This window comes from Hyla sarda, chromosome 2 (genome assembly GCF_029499605.1).
Source record: "Hyla sarda isolate aHylSar1 chromosome 2, aHylSar1.hap1, whole genome shotgun sequence".
NCBI classification, from domain to species: Eukaryota; Metazoa; Chordata; class Amphibia; order Anura; family Hylidae; genus Hyla; species Hyla sarda.
Genome location: NC_079190.1, coordinates 162,526,782 through 162,548,547, shown reverse-complemented (window position 1 = coordinate 162,548,547; position 21,766 = coordinate 162,526,782). Strand labels below are relative to the sequence as shown.

The window sequence follows — 21,766 nt, the reverse complement described above, 5'->3', positions numbered from 1 at the left end:
AAAGAAAAATCTGAATAATTCAGAGAACAAGGCCACCTCCAGGGAGATATTATTACAAACAGGAAATAAATCAAATAATACGTGTGACAAACCAGCCTAATCATTAAATGTCCACTACAGACCACATATAAACGTCATGTTTTGCATTTCCCATGCTGTACTACAGTCCATTCTTTAATTTCTGCGGTTTTTGAATAGAAGCATCAGGAATGGAATTTGTAGGTGTAGAAAGTTGCCACACTCTGCACAATTACAATAGCTCCTTAGGAGAGGAAGCTGCATACTTAACACTTTTATATGTAACAATAATTTTGGTTGGGAAACGCTATTTATAGGGAATCCCATGCTGTTTCAAAAGACGTGTCAGATGCAAACTTCATGGCATCTTGCCAATGTCTCTGTTGAAAGATGCAAATATACTGCAAATATTGAGAGAGTTGCATAGCGGGGGGGGGGGGGGGGGGGTTTACATGTTGCATTAACAATTTTCTCTTTTATATGAAGAAAGTGCACTTTCAATATAACATCCCTTGGGGATGTGACTGGTGCAAACTTCGGCAATCTGTGCACTCTGCCTAGCAGTAGTTCAGTTGTAGTTGCAGAAGGGAGCAGGACACAAAAAAGCCCATAAGAGATTTCACAAATTCTTAATTTTTAGTATCAAACGTATACATTTTTATCATGGATTCAAGAGATTGCATAATAAGTGAACAGTTCAGGATGCAACCCGAATAATACAATTAAAACAAAGAAAAAAGTAACAAAGTTGTGGAGTTGCGGGCATATATTGACATGGCAGAAACAGGACAGAGAGAGTAAAAACAATAGGTCAGGGCTGTCAGTACAAATTAAGCTGATACAGAGACAGTGTATAGCTAACATCTGGGCAGTAGGATTAAGACATCCAGGGGGACCAAAGATGCTCAAAATTAACAACCACATCATCTCTCATAGCATTGAGTTTTTCGGAGAGCATTATAGAATTGACACGGTCAATTACCCTGTACAGTGAAAGCGAAGATGACTTCCACTTTCCCGCCACATGGATTCTGGCAGCCATAAGGATGAATTGTGCTAAACGGAACAGTTTGTGAGGCATACGGTTAGGTCTTCTACTAAAAAGACAAAAGGTGGGATGTAAGGGGCATGGGAAACCAGTAACCTCCCTAAGGAGAGAGATTATGGAAAATCAAAATGTTCTAATTAATGGGCAAGACCAAATATGATGCATAGATCCAAGGTGGGAGCAACCCAGAAAGCACAGTTGCGAGGAAGTTGGAAAAATCCTGTGTAATCTTGTAGGGACATAAAAGGCTCTATGTAAAATTTTGAGAGAGGTCTCCACAAGGGAGACTTGCCAACTAGCATGAGTGCCAAACAGTAATAGGTATGATTGTATGGAAGTCCGCCTCCCATCGTAACATAAATGGCAGTTTAACATCTGCAAGAGGTGGATGGATGGAGTGAGGGATAAGCCAAGATAGGTAAGGGTGGAAGTAGGGTCAGGGAAGGAAAAGTTAAGACAGATCAGTTTCGGAGAATGTCTAGAGATATTACAGAAAAGGGTTTCGGATTTTGAGGAGTTAACCCTTAATCCAGAGAATAGAGAGAAATCAGAAAGAAGACTAAAGAGGTTAGGGAGGGAAAGAGACAGTAGAATGTCTTCAGCGAATAAACATACTTTATAGCAAGATGAACCCTATCACAGCCCCAGAGATGTCAGAAGATGACCAAATCAGAGGTTCCATCGCTAGAGCAAATAAAGCAGGCGAGAGAGGGCACCCCTGGTGAGTTCCCCAAGAAATTGAGATGGGACGAGGGTTAGTAGTGGGTAATTTGAGAAAAGCAGCAGGGCGTGAGTATAGTAAGCGAAAAAGATGAATAAATGGGCCCCCAAAACCAAATCTATCAAGAACTCCACGTAAATATGTCCAGGAGACACTGTCAAATGCTTTGTCTATATCTAGTGCTAGTAACATAAAAAGGGGTGTAGAGGAGGAGTTAGCCCACTGCACAACATTCAGGACCCTTCTAATGTTATCAGATGCCTGCCTCCCGGGGATGAACCCAACCTTGTCAGCATGGACCAGCTTGGGTAGGAGTGTATTCAATCTACAAGCCAAAATTGAAGTGGGTATTTTAGCGTCTAAATTATTAAGGGATATTGGACAATAATTAGAGATAACAGAGGGATCTTTATGGGGTTTGGGAAGGACAGTAATAAGAGATTCTAGATAGTCAGGGGAAAGTGAAGGTGCATGAAAGAGGTGGTTGAAAAGAGAGACTAGATGAGGGTTGAGAATATTAGAGAACTTCTTATAATATTGGGCGGATAACCCATAAGGACCTGGAGCTTTCCCTAGTTTTAGGGCAGCAATTGTAGAGACCACCTCTTCAAAGGAGATGGGGGCATTAAGGAAATCTCTATTGTCAGGTGTAAGAGAGGGCAAAGCAATAGTTTGAAGAAAAGAAGATCGACGAGAGTGAAAGTGAGGCGGTTGGTCCGGTGCAGTGTAAAGGGAAGAGAAGTAAGAACGAAAAGCATCATAGATATGACAGGGATGGGAAGTGCGAGAGCCAGGGTGCAGCCAGACACTATGCACATAATTCAGGCATTGTTTCTGCTTAACCATACTAGCTAACAGTCTATCTGGCTTGTTGGCGAAGCGGTAATACGTGGCCTTAGACCAAAGGATAGCCTTCTCCACCTTCTGAGAAAGAACAGCATCCAACTGCACCCTAACATCCTGCAATGCACTAGATATATAGAGAGAAGGATTCCTTTGATGTGCTAAGGAGAGACATGTCAATTTATGTTCCAGCATAGCTTGGTGGCGGCTTTGTTCCCTTTTTAAACCAGCAGCAACTGAAATAAGGCGGCCTCTAATGTAGGCCTTGTGAGCCGACCAAACCCATATAGGGTCAGAAGTCGGGGTAACATTATAGCCAAAATACGATTGGAGATCATCTGTGACAGATTTTACTATAGGGTTCGTCAAGAGACTCATGAAGTCTCCAACGAAATGGGGATGCCGGTCCACCCACAAGGTCCAGCTCAGGAATCACTACATCATGGTCTGACCAAACAGATAAAGCGTGACGAGCATATAGTAACATAGGGAGAGTAGAAGAGTTAACAAGCAACCAATCTATGTGAGAGTAATGGTTCTGCAAGGGGGAGAAATAGGTATAGCCCCGCATCAAACCATTATGTTCATTCCACACATCAGCTAATTGTAACATAGAAAAGGCAGAATGAACGATTTTTGTTGGGAACGAGATCTCCCTAATAGTATAGGGGAAGACCTGTCTAGAGTGGTATTAAATGCAATGTGAAAAAGTCACCTGCCCATAGTAACACATAAGTGAAAGGACACTCACTGACACATCATGACAGAAAGGGATGGCAGAAGTATTAGTGTCATACAAATTAGCAAGGCGCCCAAATAATATAGCGACCTTCCGTATCAATGTGAGAGTGGGTAATTTCCATAAGTAAAGTATTACTAATACAGATAACCACTCCCCTGCATTTAGACTGAAATGAAGACATATACACTCTAGTCAGGTATGTAAAAACTTGGGGAAGGAAGAAGGCGTGAAGTGGGATTCTTGAAGGCAGATGAGGTCCTGATGATGCTTCAGATAGTCCCTGAAAGCCTTCTTTGTCAGGGAGTTGAAGCCCCTAACGTTGTGAGATAAGATCTTGCACATTTATAAAACTGAAAGGGTGCAAAAAAGAGGGGGACTGACAGGCATCACAGACATAGGATACAGGAGGAGAGGGGAGGCAACAAAGTACACAAACAAAGGAAAAAATGGAGACAGAAACAAAAACAATTAAACAAAGGAACAAACAAAGATCTGGAAAGCCAGAACCAATATAAAAGCAGTCTGGCATACTTCCAGGCCCAATTACTGGGTTGAGGGCACAATAATCCGGTCACACCCAGCTTCATTATGGGATAGTGGATAAACAAGTCTAAACCTCCGTTGGAAAGCACAAAGGAAACAATCAGTCCCCCTTAGGTGCCGTTGTATGTGATGGTAAGGGCAGATGAGATGAGGGTACCAAGGACCAGGCTCGGGTTGGGCGAGAGTCTCTTCATGGCGGGGCAGGAGGGATAGAACAGGCAATGTTCTCCTTAGAAAGGGCCTCCAGCGCTTCAGAGAGTGATCTGGCCATGTAGGAATTGCCATTAACTTGGAAGGCCAAAGAAAAGGGGAAACCCCATCTGTATTTAATATTGTCCCGGATAAGAGCCAGGGTGACTTGGCGAAGCTGGCAGCGCCTCTCCAGAGTAGAAGGGGAGAGCTCAGCATATAGTCTCACCTCGGGTAGAATGCCTGGGAGGGCAGGTAAGTTGTGGGCAGCAAAGAGTAGTTAGTCTCTCACCTCCAAATAGGGTAGTTTCAGGACGATGTCCCGCGTCATGTCAGGCGAGCGAGGACGGGCCAGGGCTCTATGTACCCGGTCCATGCGCAGCAGTTTTGATTCTAGTTGCGGCATAAGGGCCTGGAACAGGGAATCGACCGCCCCTTGGAGGTTGGTTTCACCCTCCGGAAGGCCCCCGATGCAGATGTTCGCATGTCACGAACGATTCTCAAGGTCCTCCAACTTAAGTTCCAGGGCCTCTAATTTAGCGGAGTGAGAGTCAATGTCCCTGCGGTCAGTTTCTGCAGCGTCCGCTAGATCATCAAGTTTAGATTCATTCTCAGAGACTCGCTGGCCCAGCTCTTGAATCTGGGCTGTAAAGTCTGTCAAGGCCTTCTGCAGTTCAGCCAGGAATAGTTGTTGAATGTTACAGAACATATCTGCTGGAGACGTGTGTCTGTTCTGCCCCATATTCTTCATCAGATGCCATTTCAGAGCATTGTGGGGAGGCGACCGCCATATTGGGCACAGGGGAAGCTCTGAAAAAGTCCAGAATGGACTGTGATAGACTTGAGGTAAGCTTCTTCTTATTTTTCTTCCTGGCGGATCTAGACATCATAAGGAGAAAGTCAGCGAATTACCACAGCTGTTGGAGCCGTTTAGGCGCTGAGAGAAGCTAGGAAGAGCAAGACTGGCACAGAGCTCACATCACCTGCGTCCTATCACGTGAGCTGCATGCGCCCCCAAGATCTTCGTGATAAACAGCTTCAGGAATCCGCCGCACTCGGAGGTTATTCTTCCAGGAGCGGTGCTCCATATTTGTCAGCTTAGTTTTAAGAAAGCCAACTTCATTTTCCAGAGCTGTAACAGTGTCTACCACCTTGTTATGTGTTTTAGTCATTGCCTCCATTTTAATTTCAATGTGTTCCGTGCGAGCCCCTAAAGAGTGCAGGTCCTCTTGGATATTAATTACAGCTGACCTGATCTCTTGCTGAGTAGATGATTTCAGTTCTGCAGCCACTGCTAATAACATAGCCTCTGTCAGAGCTCGGGAACTGGATGACTGTGGACCTGTGGCCCTGGGAAAAGTGCCCATAACCTGTACCTCGCTTGATGCCAGCCAGAAGGCTGGTTCATTCTGAGAAGGATGATCCATGGCAGGAGAATAAGCAGGATCATTTCATCAGGCTCTTCCTTGTTCGTTCTTGTTCTCGGCATCAGAATCAAGACCGGAGGGACCAGAGCAGAGTTTAAGCACAGAAGCAAAGAGTAGCTTGTGGCAGAAAATGTGTTGTGATTTGCGGTCTGTAGGTTGCCAATCGTGCAGCTATGGACCCGAAGGCTTGCGGACCTCACTGGCTAAGTCGACTACGCCATGCGCCTGCAGGCCATGCCACTGGGGAAAAAAAATGATGACTTGAACTTTTAAAAGGATAATAAGACTTGCGTTTAAAAGGATGCGGGATCAAAAACCTTCCTTTTCTGTCATACAAATTCCCTACAAACTTAACCTTCTATATCTTCTTAACTTAAACGTTTTCTGACTCATCTCAAACAATACCATCCCAGACCTGTGTCTTGGCATGGCCATATAAACACAGCAAAGCTGGACATTTTACCAAGAATTCTCTATCTATATTGGGAGTGCCCTGTATGCTTCCCTTCTGGTTTCTTTCAAAGAGTACAGCGTGCTATCATTAACTTTGTTTGGAAGAATTTATTACTACCCCAAAATCTCAATATCACCAGCACTAATCTTTCAGTACAAACAGGTAACACTGATGACAACCATATGTACCTGATCCCGTTCCGTGCTCCCGCTATCTCCCTCCGTATCTTCTGTTCAGGGGCCGACTTGGTGCATGGTCGGAGCTTCCTTACGTCACCGCTGCCATCACTAGCAGCGGGATCCAGCAGAGAAGCAGCAGCCGTAATGTCAGGAAGCTCCACCCATGCTCCAAGTTGGCCTCAGAATAAAAGATTCGTCGGAAGAGAGCTGGAGAACAGAAGCACAGAACTGGATCAGGCAAGTATGGTTGTCATCAGTGTCGACAGTACTACCTGTCTGTACAGGTGACACTGATGACAGATTTACTTAAGCATATCATGGGTCTGCTGTGGTAGCAAAAAAATTGGACTGGACACTTAGTCAAGACAGGGACTAGCACTCATCCAGATTACCTGTGCTCTCTGGATTTCTATTAGGGATAGGATGCCCTACTCTGAATGGCCCGTTAGCTTCCCACACTTTACATATTTGGGATACTTGGGTGGCCTAACATCATATTTCTGCCAGACCAGGTCCTATGTTCCCGCTTTTTCAGAATCCTGCTTTCCAGCTTGTTTGGAGGCTTATACATTTTGGCTTGGTTAATCTCACCAAGAACGAGGGACTCAATGTTTCCCTCCCTTCTGACATGTATAAATTAGCCCGACAAATTTCCCCTTTCAGTGACAGGCAGAGTCAGTTTCCTACTTGGGGGTTCAGGTTCCTGTATTGCTTTATCTTTTATTCCCTAAAATTATCTTCCATTGCAGAGGAAAACTCTTGCGGACCCTAATGATTATCATCATCAGCATCTGTCTTTGTTTCGCCGCATGAGAATTCTCAATATTATCATGGGGTGACACTTTTGGCACCTTTGCTGGACTGGGCTTATCTTGTTAAGTGTTTTGCTAAAAACTACATTGTCCCCTTAAGACCTGTGCTTGGTGCTGTGGTTTCTTGAAGTAACTAGGGGGAGGGAGTCTGGAATAGCACTTTTTGGTTTGTTACACTCTGTGTTTGGGATAAATGGGTCCTACTGTATCATATCCCTTGCAAGCCTTGTCTGTTGTCACCTCTTCTGAGGAATCCAGATTTTTCCCCAGGATTGCAATATTCTACTTTCTTGGTTTGAGATAAATCTGGCCACCCGCACCTCAAAAATGTCTTGTTTGGGGGCTAAATGCCATCTTTTGAGTCGTTATGTGCCATTTGTCCCAACCGCACCCTTTCCTGGTTGGAGTATAAACAGAGACTTTAGTCCATGCCTATTTGCCCTCATTTTAAGATTGTGGTTCCTTTTTTCCCGCAGTTAGGCCCCATGTCCTTTCCCGCTCATACCATCTGTTTTTTGATTTCAGTAATGCTGGCCAGACCCATTCTTCTCAAAAAGGGAATGTGACTTTTCAATAACCTTTTCTGGTGCTCAAAACCTATGCTCTCTCCCATGGTCTCTCTATAGCCTCTCATGCAAAGGAGAACTACAAAATCATCTCAAAATCATCAATTATCAGTGTCCAACAGACGTCTGCTTTATGTATCTGACCTTCTGATTATTGCTGGAGATGTGGACAATGTATGTCACATTGGGTGGGGTAGTCCAATCCTTAATGCTTTTTGGCAAAATAAAAGGTTTTCTGGGCAGCAGGTGGTCAACTCTCTGCAGGTTGCTTTACTAAGCCTTCTTTCGGGTTTTCTTGCTACTGTTAAAAAGGGTGTCTTAAGACACTTCTTGACAGTGGCCAGCCTGGTTATCTCTAACCAGTGAGTACCCCAATGTCAGAGAGTTGAACAACATCAGTTGTTGTGAGGAGCATGTCAGTCTGCAGCTTTTCTACAGGTCTGGAGAAGCTGGTTTCTTTACATCAACTCTCCAGTTTTCTTGCTCCTGGTGTGTTGAATATGCTTTCTCTTGTTGGCTCTTTGTCCCCCCCTGACAAGAAGAAAGTCTCCATGTTGTATTGAGCCAGTTTCCTATCCCTGTCCCCAGCTATTGTTGATAAAGTATGCGCACTGACACCTGGCATATCCCTTAGATGGTGTAAAAGTATGTTTAAAATTGTCCTCTGCTGACCCCCTACAGATTTCTTTTTTGGCTTATGGGGCTCTTTTTTTGTTTTAATGGTACTACATTTTCATATGTGTGACTTTTTGGACACTTTTTTTGCATTTTTCTGGGATGTGACCTGACTAATAATTATCTGCAATTTTGGACTTTGGTATTTCTTATCCTGTGCGGTGAATGGCGTAAATGTAAAAGTAACATTTTAATAGATTGGACATTTCCAGATGGCAATACCAAATATGTTCTCTTATTTAATTGTTTTACATTTTTTTTATTTGTAAAATGGAAAAAAAGAGTTTTTTTTTGTGGTGGGGGCTTATCCATATTTACCGTATATACTCGAGTATAAGCCGACCCGAGTATAAGCCGAGACCCCTAATTTCAACCCAAAATCCCAGGAAAAGTTATTGACTCGAGTATAAGCCTAGGGTGGGAAATACATCATCCCCCCCTGTCATCATCCAGACCCGTCATTAACATCCTCATCATCATCCCCTTGTCATCATCTCACACATCCCCCCTTCATCATCCCCTTATCATCCCACACATCCCCCCTTCATCATCCCCTTGTCATCATCCCACACATCCCCCCTTCATCATCCCCTTATCATCCCACACATCCCCCCTTCATCATCCCCTTGTCATCATCCCACACATCCCCCCTTCATCATCCCCTTGTCATCATCCCACACATCCCCCCTTCATCATCCCACCCCCCCCTTCATCATCCTCTTGTCATCATCCCACACACCCCCCCCCCCCTTTCATCATCCTCTTCTCATCATTCGCCCTCAGTGGTCTTCAACCTGCGGACCTCCAGAGGTTTCAAAACTACAACTCCCAGCAAGCCTGGGCAGCCATCGGCTGTCCGGGCTTGCTGGGAGTTGTAGTTTTGAAACCTCCGGAGGTCCGCAGGTTGAAGACCACTGCGGCCTTCGACATCATCCAGCCCCCTCTCACCCCCTTTAGTTCTGAGTACTCACCTCCGCTCGGCGCTGGTCCGGTCCTGCAGGGCTGTCCGGAGAGGAGGTGGTCCGGTGGCATAGTGGTTCCGGGCTGCTATCTTCACCGGGGGCGCCTCTTCTCCGCGCTTCCGGCCCGGAATAGAGGCATTGCCTTGACAATGACGCAGAAGTAGGTTGGCAATGAACGCACCTCTGCGTCGTTGTCAAGGCAACGTGACTATTCTGAGGCCGGGCCCGAAGCGCTTAGAAGAGGCCTCCCCGGTGAAGATAGCAGCCCGGAACCACTATGCCACCGGACCACCTCCTCTCCGGACAGCCCTGCAGGACCGGACCAGCGCCGAGCGGAGGTGAGTACTCAGAACTAAAGGGGGGTGAGAGGGTGCTGGATGATGTCGAAGGCCGCAGTGGTCTTCAACCTGCGGACCTCCGGAGGTTTCAAAACTACAACTTCCAGCAAGCCCGGACAGCCGATGGCTGCCCGGGCTTGCTGGGATTTGTAGTTTTGAAACCTCTGGAGGTCCGCAGGTTGAAGACCACTGCGGGTGGGGGAGTTCACTCGAGTATAAGCCGAGGGGGGTGTTTTCAGCACGAAAAATCGTGCTGAAAAACCCGGCTTATACGGTAATAAAACTCAAGGCGTGCTGGGAGTTATAATTTTGTACCATATAGATACATGTTATGGCAGCAATACCCAACCTATGACCCTCCAGCAATACCCAACCTATGACCCTCCAAAACAATTCCCGGCTTGTCCTCAATGTCAGGGCATGTTGCGAGTTTTAGTTTTGTACCATACAGGAGAAAATTTATCAAGGGTGTTTTTTTTATTTTCTAAACTCCTTTTATTTGTAATGTTGGAAATGGGGACCTGCACCAAATGTATTAACTGGTGCAGGGCATGTGATAAATGTGGTGCTGGTACACATTTTTTACTTCAGTATATCCCTCCGTAAGGTTCCTACTCTGCAAATTTTTGTGCGACTTTTAAGCCCGTTTCATGACTTTTTAACCCCTTAAGGACGCAGCCCTTTTTCACATTAAAGGACGGAGCCCTTTTTTTCGCAATTCTGACCGCCGTCACTTTACGCATTAATAACTCAAAACGCTTTTACCGAATATTCTGATTCTGAGATTGTTTTTCATGACATATTCTACTTTATTTTGGTGGTAAATTTTTTTGTCATTACTAGCATCCTTTTTTGGTGAAAAATCCCCAAATTTCATGAAATTTTTGTAAATTTAGCATTTTGAACTTTGAAGCTCTCTGCTTGTAAAGAAAATGGATATTCCAAATAAATTTTATTTATTATTATTCACAAATACAATATGTCCACTTTATGGTGGCATCACAAAATGGACATATTTTTACTTTTTGAAAAAATTAGAGGGCTTCAAAGTAGAGCAGCAATTTTCAAAAATTTCATAAAAATTGCTAAATCTGAAGGGACAGATGTTACAGAACTACAAATCCCAGCATGCCTGGGCAGTCTAGGCATGCTGAGAGTTGTAGTTTGGCAACATCTGGAGGGATGCCGTTTGGGCACCACTGTAACAGTGGTCTCCAAACTGTCCCCACGCCATCTTCAGGTAAGGTACTGGTCTCCATCTTCTCCCTCCCCCCCCGTTCTGCCCGACATCCATGGCAACCCACTGTCCTGCGCTGCCATTGGTCAGAATCAGTTCTGACCAATGGCAGGGGATAGGAGGAGATCACAGCACTGCGACCTCGCTCCTATCCCTCAGGATGATCGGGGCTGTCACTGACAGCTCCGATCATCCCTATTTCCCGGGTGATCAGGTCACCAGAGACCCGATGTGCCGGGATGCCTGCTGAATGATTTGGGGTCCAGTCCCCAAACGGCTAGCGGTGGGGACCGGAATTCCCACGGACGTATGCATACGCCCCACGTCCTTAAGGACTCGGGTTGCAGGGCGTATGCATACGCCCGGCGTCCTGAAGAGGTTAAACAAGCTGTTGAAAAGGAGTTTTAAAAGCCAGGTCTGGGCTGGTATAGATTTGGTGGTGTTTGTGACTTTTTAGAAAAAAGTAACAATGATAAATTTCTGACCACTGCATATGCAAAAAAGAGATTTGACTGTCCATAGTGTTTTCTCCCAGTGCTGATTTTGCACCAAACCTCAGCAGGGAAAGTCTAAATCCTTTGATATATTCCCACGTATGTGAACCTAGCTTAACCTGTTAAGGACCCATGACGTAACGTTACATCATGAGTCCGCTCCCGATCTATAACGCGGGGCCACGGCCTGGCCCAGCGTCATAGCGGGTCGGGACCTGTGGCTAATAGCGCGCGGCATTGATCGCGGTGCCGTGCGCTATTAACCTTTTAGACGCGGCGTTCAAAGTTGAACGCCGCGTCTAAAGTGGAATGAAAAGCATGCCGGTTAGCTCAGGGAGCTGTTCGGGATAGCCGCTGCGAAATCGCAGCATCCCGAACAGCTTACAGGAAAGGTGGAGGGTCCCTACCTGCCTCCTCGCTGTCCGATCCCCAAATGACTGCTCAGTGCCTGAGATCCAGGCATGAGCAGTCAAGCGGCAGAATCATCGATCACTGGTTTCCTATGAGAAACCAGTGATCAATGTAAAAGATCGGTGTGTGCAGTGTTACAGTGAAAAAAAGTGAATAAAGATCATTTAACACCTCCCCTATTAAAAGTTTGAATCACCCCCCTTTTTCTATAAAAAAAAAAGTGTAAATAAAAATAAACATATATGGTATTGCCACGTGCGGAAATGTCCGAATTATAAAAATATATATCGTTAATTAAACCGCACGGTCAATGGCGTACGCGCAAAAAAATTCCAAAGTCCAAAATCGTGCATTTTTGGTCACTTTTTATATCATGAAAAAATGAATAAAAAGCGATCAATAAGTCCTATCAATGCAAAAATGGTACCGCTAAAAACTTCAGATCACGGCACAAAAAATGAGCCCTCATACCGCCCCATACGCGGAAAAGTAAAAAAAAGTTATAGGGGTCAGAAGATGCCAATTTTAAACGTATACATTTTCCTGCATGTAGTTATGATTTTTTCCAGAAGTACGACAAAATCAAACCTATATAAGTAGGGTATCCTTTTAATCATATGGACCTACAGAATAAAGATTCGGTGTCATTTTTACCGAAAAACGTAATACGTAGAAACGGAAGCCCCCAAAAGTTACAAAACAGCGGGGTTTTTTCCAATTTTGTCTCACAATGATTTTTTTTTTCTGTTTCGCCGTAGATTTTTGGGCAAAATGACTGACTTCATTACAAAGTAGAATTGGTGGCACAAAAAATAAGCAATCATATGGATTTTTAGGTGCAAAATTAAAAGAGTTATGATTTTTTAAAAGGCAAGGAGGAAAAAACGAAAATGCAAAAATGGAAAAAACCCTGGTCCTTAAGGGGTTAAGGGATTCTGTATTTAGACTTTACTACTTTGGGTGAATCAAGACTTAACGTCTTCATATAGAGGTGTCATACAACACCACTATCTGTCGAGAAAGAAATAAACCATCTTCTAGATTTGATCAACATAAAAAAGTACAGATTACAAGGTTTATGACTCCATGTAGTAAAGGTACTGGTCATTTCACGATTGAAGCAGTAACGGCATAAACAGCAACAGAATTTTTTGGATTATGTTCGTTCTGCCTCCGGCATTCAGCAGCTGATGTATTCGGTTGACGTTACAGGGCCATCTGAGCAGCGGATGTCGGTGACCGCCACAGCCAATCAGCGGCCTCGCCAGTCACACAACATACTCAGAAGTACAGAGTATCATCACCAGGACCACTGATTGGCTGCAGTGGTCACGTAACACTGGAGTGCTGACCGAAGACATCAACTGCTCAACACTGGAGCAGAACAGGGGATCAAGTTTGTTTATTTTAAAATATGAAAGGACAGACACACAGAAGAGAGAGAAGAGAGCAGTAATAAGTGACAGAGAGGAGCTGAGAGAAGAGTAATAATTGACACAGGACAGGGGGGGGCAGTAATAACTGTCACAAAGGGAGTGATGAAGGGACAGTAATATCTGACACACAAGGGCGGGAACTGTCACAAAGGGAGCAATGAGTGGACAATAATGACTGTCAGACACGGGGGGAGAGATGAGGAGACAGTAATAACTGATCATATGACGTCATAAAACATCCCGTTGTGTGATGTGCAATATCTGGCTCCTAACTTTTTTTGCTGGCTCCTAGATTCTTAAATTTGTCAAGCCCTTACACAGAAGTTCCATATACACAGGAGCTTTGCAGGTGAGGCTTCAAAATCTGTCAAGTGCCATAGTAACATGTCTGTTCTGCCTTCCCCGCAACTCCCATAGTCAGTTATAAACTTTGTTCAAGATAGCTAGCAATCAATGTAACCAAGCCTATACTTTACATACACATGCCTTGTCTCCCAGACATGTCTTCAGTATATGCTTTATGTACAGTATGTCTATTATATTAACAGTATAATTTAAATAGAATATATGAATACTTACTTATTTGAGCTTTGCTATATCCAAGAAAAGATAAAACGACAAAAAGTGCACAAAGCAGATCTGCCCTGCCAACAATTCCTGCAACCTATAAATAATAAAACACGTAATGTATTTAAGAGGGTGCATGTGGAAAACAAAGTTAAGCTTTAACAGGTAAACTGACAGCAGGGTAACCCACACTAACCTGAATATATATGGAAATAATGCAGGTGATGCAGATTCAAATGCTTCTTACCCAGTGAAAAATCGGGACAGACATTCCAGAGATATTCATTTTAGTGCCGATATGGGTTTTACTTGATAACAACACTGGGAGGCGGCTGCTGCTGTATGTGCAATGCTTTCTTCTTTACCTACCCCTTTCATCTGAGACCAGATGAGTTTTTGTCCGTAGTGAACGGAAGAAAAAAAAGTTGTAAAAACTAACAGTGCACCGAAATGAACATTTTTGGTCAAAATCGAAATTTTAGGATGTTCATGGCTAAAAACTGAAACCGAAAAGGACTTACCCCGTTTTTTGTTTTTTTGTTTTATTGGTGAAATCTTAGAATTTTGGCTGTCAGGGATAAGGGGATAAGATGTCTGATTGCGGGGGTCCCACCACTGGATTTTGTGATGTCACAACTCCACCCCCTTGTGATGTCACACCCCTCCCCCTCAATGCGGCCGTCAGGCCACCTCCCATAATCTTATCCCCCATCCTTTGGCAAGGGTATAAGATGTCTTAGGGCAGGAGTACCCCTTTAAACCAATTAAAGCAGTATAAATGTCTGATAGATGTAGGTCACACTTGTGAGATTCATCAGTGGAAAAAACGGGGCACCAGCAAATCTGGTATGGCAGCTGCCAATTGCCCCATCCAAGTGGGTTGAGGAACCGTATTCTCTACATAACTGTGGGATGCAGAAGTAAATACTACTTTAAAGTGCCACAGTGTTCAACAATACAAAAGGAACACCATAGTTATCCAATCTACCAAATGTTTAGTACTTTATATACAAATGTTGGTGCCTATTAACCCCTATTCTGACTAGCGCATCCAGTATGGTCAAATGGCTAATAACATATATGACCTGTATTCTGCATGCTGAAGGCAAAAATTGCCAATTGTGTATTAATATGCAAATTATATGTATTATTTATTAATTATGTACTCGCAGTGTTGTCACACTGCAGCCTCCCCTTGGTGTCCTTCTTTCATACATCCAAATCTGGTACTGTGATTTAGGCTAGGTTCACACTACGAAATTTCCGCCTGCAATTCCGCTTTGAAATTGCAGGCAGAACTTCCGCTTGCTAAAATGTACTGTATAATGAATGGGTTTCCATTCACAAATTCACACTTCGGAATTTGTGAAGCACAATTTGTGAACGGAAAATCCGCTTGGAAATTTCCGCCTGAAGAATGGCGTTGCTCAAGACATTATTATTTTAATTGGTGTGGAAAGGTTTCCTTCAATAATTTAGAAATATGTAAGAAGTAAATTAAGTCTTTCTACCCAAAGATTCATGAAAGAGGTCTTTGCATTTGTGTAGACAAAAAAAAGTCACCTAACAAGGGAACCTCTAGTATACAAGATAACGGGCTAAAACATAACCTTTATTTAATATTTATATACAAACTATCAAAATAATCACCTCAAAAACTGTGTGCACAATACAAACTCTCCCAAGACATGTGCCAATGGATGATGGGGTCGGGACACGCAATAGGTTAGATGATAGAGTAGGACTTGGTATTTTAGATAATGCTAGGGGGAAGAGAGAGGACCAAGTATAGAGGTTAGATAGATATATTTATAGTAGTTCCCCCTCAATTGCTCCAACCAATCTCACAAATAACTTGGAAGCAAAAGGGAAAAAAAGGTAAAGTGCTCTCTAATACTAATCCTCCCCCCAGCTTTCCCTGCCTTTTGAGGGACCCACCTCCTTAACACGGTGCCGTTCCCTCTCCTGATGTAAGTGAGGGGAGAAAACAACAAAAGTTGTTTGGGCGCAATACTATCAGGGCAATTGAGCCCCTTTGTTTTAACCTTTTTTTATTTTTTTATTTTTTTTTTATTACATCTGGATCGTCATTTGTGAAAAACATGTATTTTGTGGTCCTATGTTTCCCTGATGAACCCGTGATTGATTGGACGGGAGAAACACGTAGGAAAGTGTGACCATACTATTTGACCATAAATATCTCAGCATTGTATTAGATGTTCTGAGACTCACTTGTAAATACCTTGGTTAGACATTGTGCTACTGGTGTGATGGGCTTGAGTGACATCAATTGTCTATACACCTTTATCTTTTACTTTTGTTGTTTTCTTCCCTCACTTACATCAGGAGAGGGAACGGCACCGTGGTTGAGACCACACTGTTAAGGAGGGGTGTCCCTCAAAAATGCAGGGACAGCTGCAGGGAGGATTACAATTAGAGAGCACTTTCCCTTTTTTCCTTTTGCTTCCAAGTTATTGTGACACTGGTTGGAGCAATTGAGGGGAGGGGGTACTACTATAAATATCTCTAACCTCTATACTTGGTCCTCTCTCTTCCCTCTAGCATTATTTAAAATACCAAGTCCTACTCTATCATCTAACCTATTGCATGTCCCGACCCCATCATCCATTGGCACATGTCTTGGGAGAGTTTGTATGGTTCACACAGTTTTTGAGGTGATTATTTTGATAGTTTTTATATCAATATTAAAGGTTATGTTTTAGCCCGATATCTTGCATACTAGGGTACTTGTTCGGTGACTATTGATTAAGCCTCTAATTCATATAGTGATAGGTCATTTGTGTAGAGAAGTAACAAATCAATTGAACATACATATGTACAATTTAAACATTATAATAAAAATATATATAAAAACATGTATTGCACGTAACAAATAAAATATATAGCACACAGGGCTCTTTCATGTGACCATTTACAACCTTTTTTTACTTCTGCTTAACAAACTGTTACTACAATCATTGCTGATGCACACGGCAGTCTGACACAAACAACAAAAAATATTTATATAACAAATGAACAATATTCATATAACAAATAAAGACATTGGCCGGCATTTATCATTGTAGGTTTAAGTGAAGCATTTTTGTACACATTTTTTGTGTGCTGATAATGTGTAGGAGCACCAAATTAAAAAGGTCACAGAGCATTTGATAAATTTTGTGCAGGTCACATTTTCTAAAATTTCACTCTCCATATACACCAAAAAGCTAAACTAAGTCTGGGCTGTTGTAGTTTTAGAAACTTTTTGGTGGTTTTGCCCCTTTTTTAACGCATTTTCACAAAAAGGCTCAGTTCATAAAACCCTTTCATATCATGTGTATTGTCAATATCAGTGAATTGCAACTCAAAAACAGCAGAAATGTGTAAACCAAAAAGGCGTAAATAACAGTTTGAAGACAATGATAAATGTCGGCCATTATGTTTGTAAGCAGTGTTGACTCTAATGTGCCGCAGTAATGCACCAGTGCAAATTAATATATATACGGATAGGTAGATCTCAATTTTATTTTTTTTAAAGAGGACAAGAAGTATAACATACTTACACATTCTGTATGTACTGGATGTACTGCAAACAACAAAGCACTAAGTAATGCTGCCTTGGGGGCATATGTTACTTTTTTTCCTTTGTCACTTGTTCCACCACTGAAGAGTAGTGAAAAAACATCAAGCATCAAGATAGACACCATGCAATGTAATAGTATGTTGATCATATGAAACCCAACTGGGTGTAATCCTCCCGCAAGGGCATAACTGATCCTGCAAAATATTACAAAAGAAAACCTTTTTTATATATATATATATATATATATATATATATATATATATATATATATATAAATTTAATATATTTATATAAATGTAATATATTTATATAAATCACAAATCTAAAGAACATCTGTAATTAACTATTACAAGAAATCTGCTATTATATAAATTATACTGCACAGCAAAGATAATAGTATTTGGTATTATTGTAAACATATCTACCTATATAGGGTAAGAGCACTAAAAGGACTCCCATCCACACACAAGGTGTCCTTGTGTATAGGGTAGGGGGTTTAGAAGGAATAGTTGTTGAGGGGTACCTATGATGTATGAGCAACCTTAGCTATGGATGACACATACCTTAAAGGGGTTATCCAAGGTTAGGAAAACATAGCTGCTTTCTACCAAAAGCAGCACCATTCCTGTCCACAGGTTGTAAGTGGCACTGCAACCCAGCTCCATTTATAGTGGAACTGAGTTACAATACAACACACACAGACTGAAGACAAGAGGAATAAGCTAGGGGATAACCCTTTTAAGGCTAGGTTTCCACACAAGTTTTTTTTCTGGCATTATTTTGGATTACTGCCACTGCAGTTTTTGTGCCAAAGTCAAAAGTGGATTCAGCAGAAGTAGAAGTCTTTCCTTTATATTTCCCATTCCCTTTGAAAACACTTCTGGCTTTGGCTCAAAAACTGCAGTGGTAGTTTTAACCCCTTAACAACAATGGACATAAATGTGTAAAAGCCCTATCAAAATAAACCTAAAAAATAAACCTTAAAAAAAAAAAAAAAAAAAATTGTGTCACATTTTATTCCCAAAAACATTAAAAATTAAAGTAAAATATAATCATAAGTGGTACTGATAAAAACTACGGATTACAGCGCAAAAAATGAGCCCTCATACAGCCCCATATACGGAAAAATTTGAACATTATAGGCGGTCAAAATAGGGCAATTTCAAACATAAAAATTTTGTTAAAATAGTTTGAGATTTTTTTAAAGAAATACAATTATAAAAAATCATTTAAAATGGGTATCATTTTAATCGTGTTGACCTACAGAATAAAGAAAACATGTCAATTTTACCGTAAAGTGTACAGCGTGAAAACAAAACCTTGCAAAATTGCGGTTTTCTTTTCCATTTCCCCCAATAAATCTTTTTTTGGTGGCGCCATACATTTTATGGTAAAATAAGTAATGTCATTACAAAGTAAAACTGGTGACGCAAAAAACAAGCCCTCATATGGGTCTGTTGATAAAAATAGAGTTATTTTTAGAAGGTGAGGACAAAAAAAACGAAAATGCAACAATAAAATTGGCTTGTCCTTAACCCCTTAAGGACACATGATGTTCTCATACGTCTCCATTTCCGAGTCCATAAGGACACATGACGTATGAGAACGTCATGTGTTTTACCGCCCCCCCCCCCCCGCAGCCATCTGGAGCGGAGCCGGTGCCCGATGCCTGCTGAAATCGTTCAGCAGGCATCGGGGCATATCGCCCAGGGGGGTCTGTGGCAGGGCGATCTGCGGTGGATTCCGGGTCAATCGGGTCTCCAGTGACCCGCAATTATTGGCTGATCGGGGCCGTCAGAGACCGTTGGCCGGTTTCCTGGCCGACCAATCAATGCACCTGCTGCGGGTGTCACTCCCGCAACTCGCTCCGCTCCTCTTCCGGAGGACGTGAGCGGGTGCGGGAAGACTATCCCCGGCGTCCCTGTTGGGATCAGGGCCCCAGGAGCAACGGCGGCGGCGAGGGACTGACCTGCGCGGCGTGGAGCAGCAGCAGCAGTAGGTGGTGAGTGACAGCCTCCTGCTGTTGCTTAGCAATAGCTCCCAGCATGCAAAAAGGGCATGCTGGGAGCTGTAATTATGCAACAGCAGGAGGCAGACGACCACAACTCCCAGCATTCCCTTATGGGCATGCTGGGACTTATAGTTTTGCAACAGCTGGAGGCACATTTTTTGTATGGAAAAGTGTACCTTCAGCTGTTGTATAACTACAACTCCCAGCTTGCACAATCAGCTAAAGTGCATGTGGGAGTTGTAGTGGTGCATCTGCTGGTTGCATAACTACAACTCCCAGCATGCCCGTTGGCTGTCGGTGACTGCTGAGAGTTGTAGTTTTGCAACAGCTGAAGGCACACTGAGTTAAGTAGCAAACCAGTGTGTCTCCAGCTGTTGCATAACTACAATCCCCAGCCAAAAGTAGTATGCCTCCAGCTGTTGCATAACTACAAGACCCAGCATGCCCTTCCGCTGTCCGTACATGCTGGGGGTTGTAGCTTTTGCAACAGCTGAAGGAACACTGGTTGCAAAACACTGAGTTTGTTACCAAACTCTGTGTTTAACAACCAGTGTGCCTCCAGCAGTTGCAAAACTACAACTCCCAGCATGCACTGATAGACAGTACATGCTGGGAGTTGTAGTTTTGCAACAGCTGGATGTTCCCCCCCCTCCCCAATGTGAACGTACAGGGTACACTCACATGGGAGGAGGATTACAGTAAGTATCTGGCTGCAAGTTTGAGCTGCGGCAAATTTTCTGCCGAAGCTCAAACTGCCAGCGAGAAACTACTGTGAACCCCCACCCATGCGACTGTACCCTAAAAACACTACACTACCACACAATAAAAGTAAAAAACACTACATATACACATACCCCTATACAGCCCCCCTCCCCTCCCCAATAAAAATGAAAAACGTCTGCTACGCCACTGTTTTCAGAACGGAGCCTCCAGGTGTTGCAAAACAACTACTCCCAGTATTGCCAGATAGCCATTGACTGTCTAGGCATGCTGGGAGTTTTACAACAGCTGGAGGCACCCTGTTTGGGAATCACTGGCGTAGAATACCCCTATGTCCACCCCTATGCAAGTCCCTAATTTAGGCCTCAAATGCGCATGGCGCTCTCACTTTGGAGCCCTGTCGTATTTCAAGGCAACAGTTTAGGGTCACATATGGGGTATCGCCGTACTCGGGAGAAATTGTGTTACAAATTTTGGGGGGTATTTTCTGCTATTACCCTATTTAAAATGTAACATTTTTGGGAAAACTTGCATATGTAAAAAAAATAAAAAATGTTTTTTACCTAAAATGCTTAAGTCATGAAACACCTGTAGGGTAAAAAGGTTCACTTTACCCCTTGTTACATTCCCCGAGGGGTATAGTTTCCAAAATGGTATGCCATGTGTTTTTTTTTTTTTTGCTGTTCTGGCACCATAGGGGCTTCCTAAATGCCCCCAGAGCAAAATTTGCTTTCAAAAAGACTAATGTGACTCCTTCTCTTCTGAGACCTGTAGTGCGCCAGCAGGGCAATTTTCACCCCCATATGGGGTGTTTTCTGAATCGGGAGAAATTGGGCTTCAAATTTTGGGGGTATTTTCTGCTATTACCCTTTTTAAAAATGTCAAATTTTTGGGAAACCAAGCATTTTAGGTAAACTATTATTTTTTTTTTTTACATATGCAAAAGTCGTGAATCACCTGTGGGGTATTAAGGTTCACTTTACCACTTGTTTCGTTCCCTGAGGGGTCTAGTTTCCAAAATGGTATGCCATGTGTTTTTTTTTGCTCTCCTGGCACCATAGGGGCTTCCTAAAGGTGACATGCCCCCCAAAAACCATTTGTCGCTCCTTCGCTTCTGAGCCCTCTACTGCACCTGCTGAACAATCAACATAGACATATGAGGTATGTCCTTACTCGAGAGAAATTGGGTTTCAAATACAAGTAAAAATTTTCTCTTTTACCCCTTGCAAAAATTAAAAAATTGGGTCTACAAGAACATGCGAGTGTAAAAAAAAAAATGAAGATTTTGAATTTTCTCCTTCACTTTGCTGCTATTCCTGTGAAACACCTAAAGGGTTAATACACTTACTGAATGTCATTTTGAATACTTTGGGGGGTGTAGTTTTTATAATGGGGTCTTTTATGGGGTATTTCAAATATGAAGACCCTTCAAATCCACTTCAAAACTGAACTGGTCCCTGAAAAATAGTGAGTTTGAAAATTTTGTGAAAAATTTCAAAATTGCTGCTGAACTTTGAAGCCCTCTGGTGTCTTCCAAAAGTAAAAACTCATACATTTTATGATGCAAACATAAAGTAGACATATTGTATATATGAACCCACATTTTTTTATTTTAAATATCCATTTCCCTTACAAGCAGAGAGCTTCAAAGTTAGAAAAATGCAAAATTTTCATTTTTTTCATCAAATTTGGGGATTTTTCACCAAGAAAGGATGCAAGTTACCATAAAATTTTACATCTAAGTTAAAGTAGAATGTGTCAAGAAAAAAACATTCTTGGAATCAGAATGA

General features: G+C 42.6%; 1 protein-coding gene across 1 annotated transcript in view; it reads right to left on the bottom strand.

The window, feature by feature from the left end:
• Positions 1–21,766, bottom strand: part of TMTC4 (transmembrane O-mannosyltransferase targeting cadherins 4) — a 170,178-nt gene that overhangs the window by 88,551 nt on the left and 59,861 nt on the right. Inside the window, 2 exon segments of the mRNA XM_056555675.1 lie at positions 13,675–13,759; positions 17,226–17,439. Of these exon segments, the coding sequence (XP_056411650.1) occupies positions 13,675–13,759; positions 17,226–17,439 (299 nt within the window).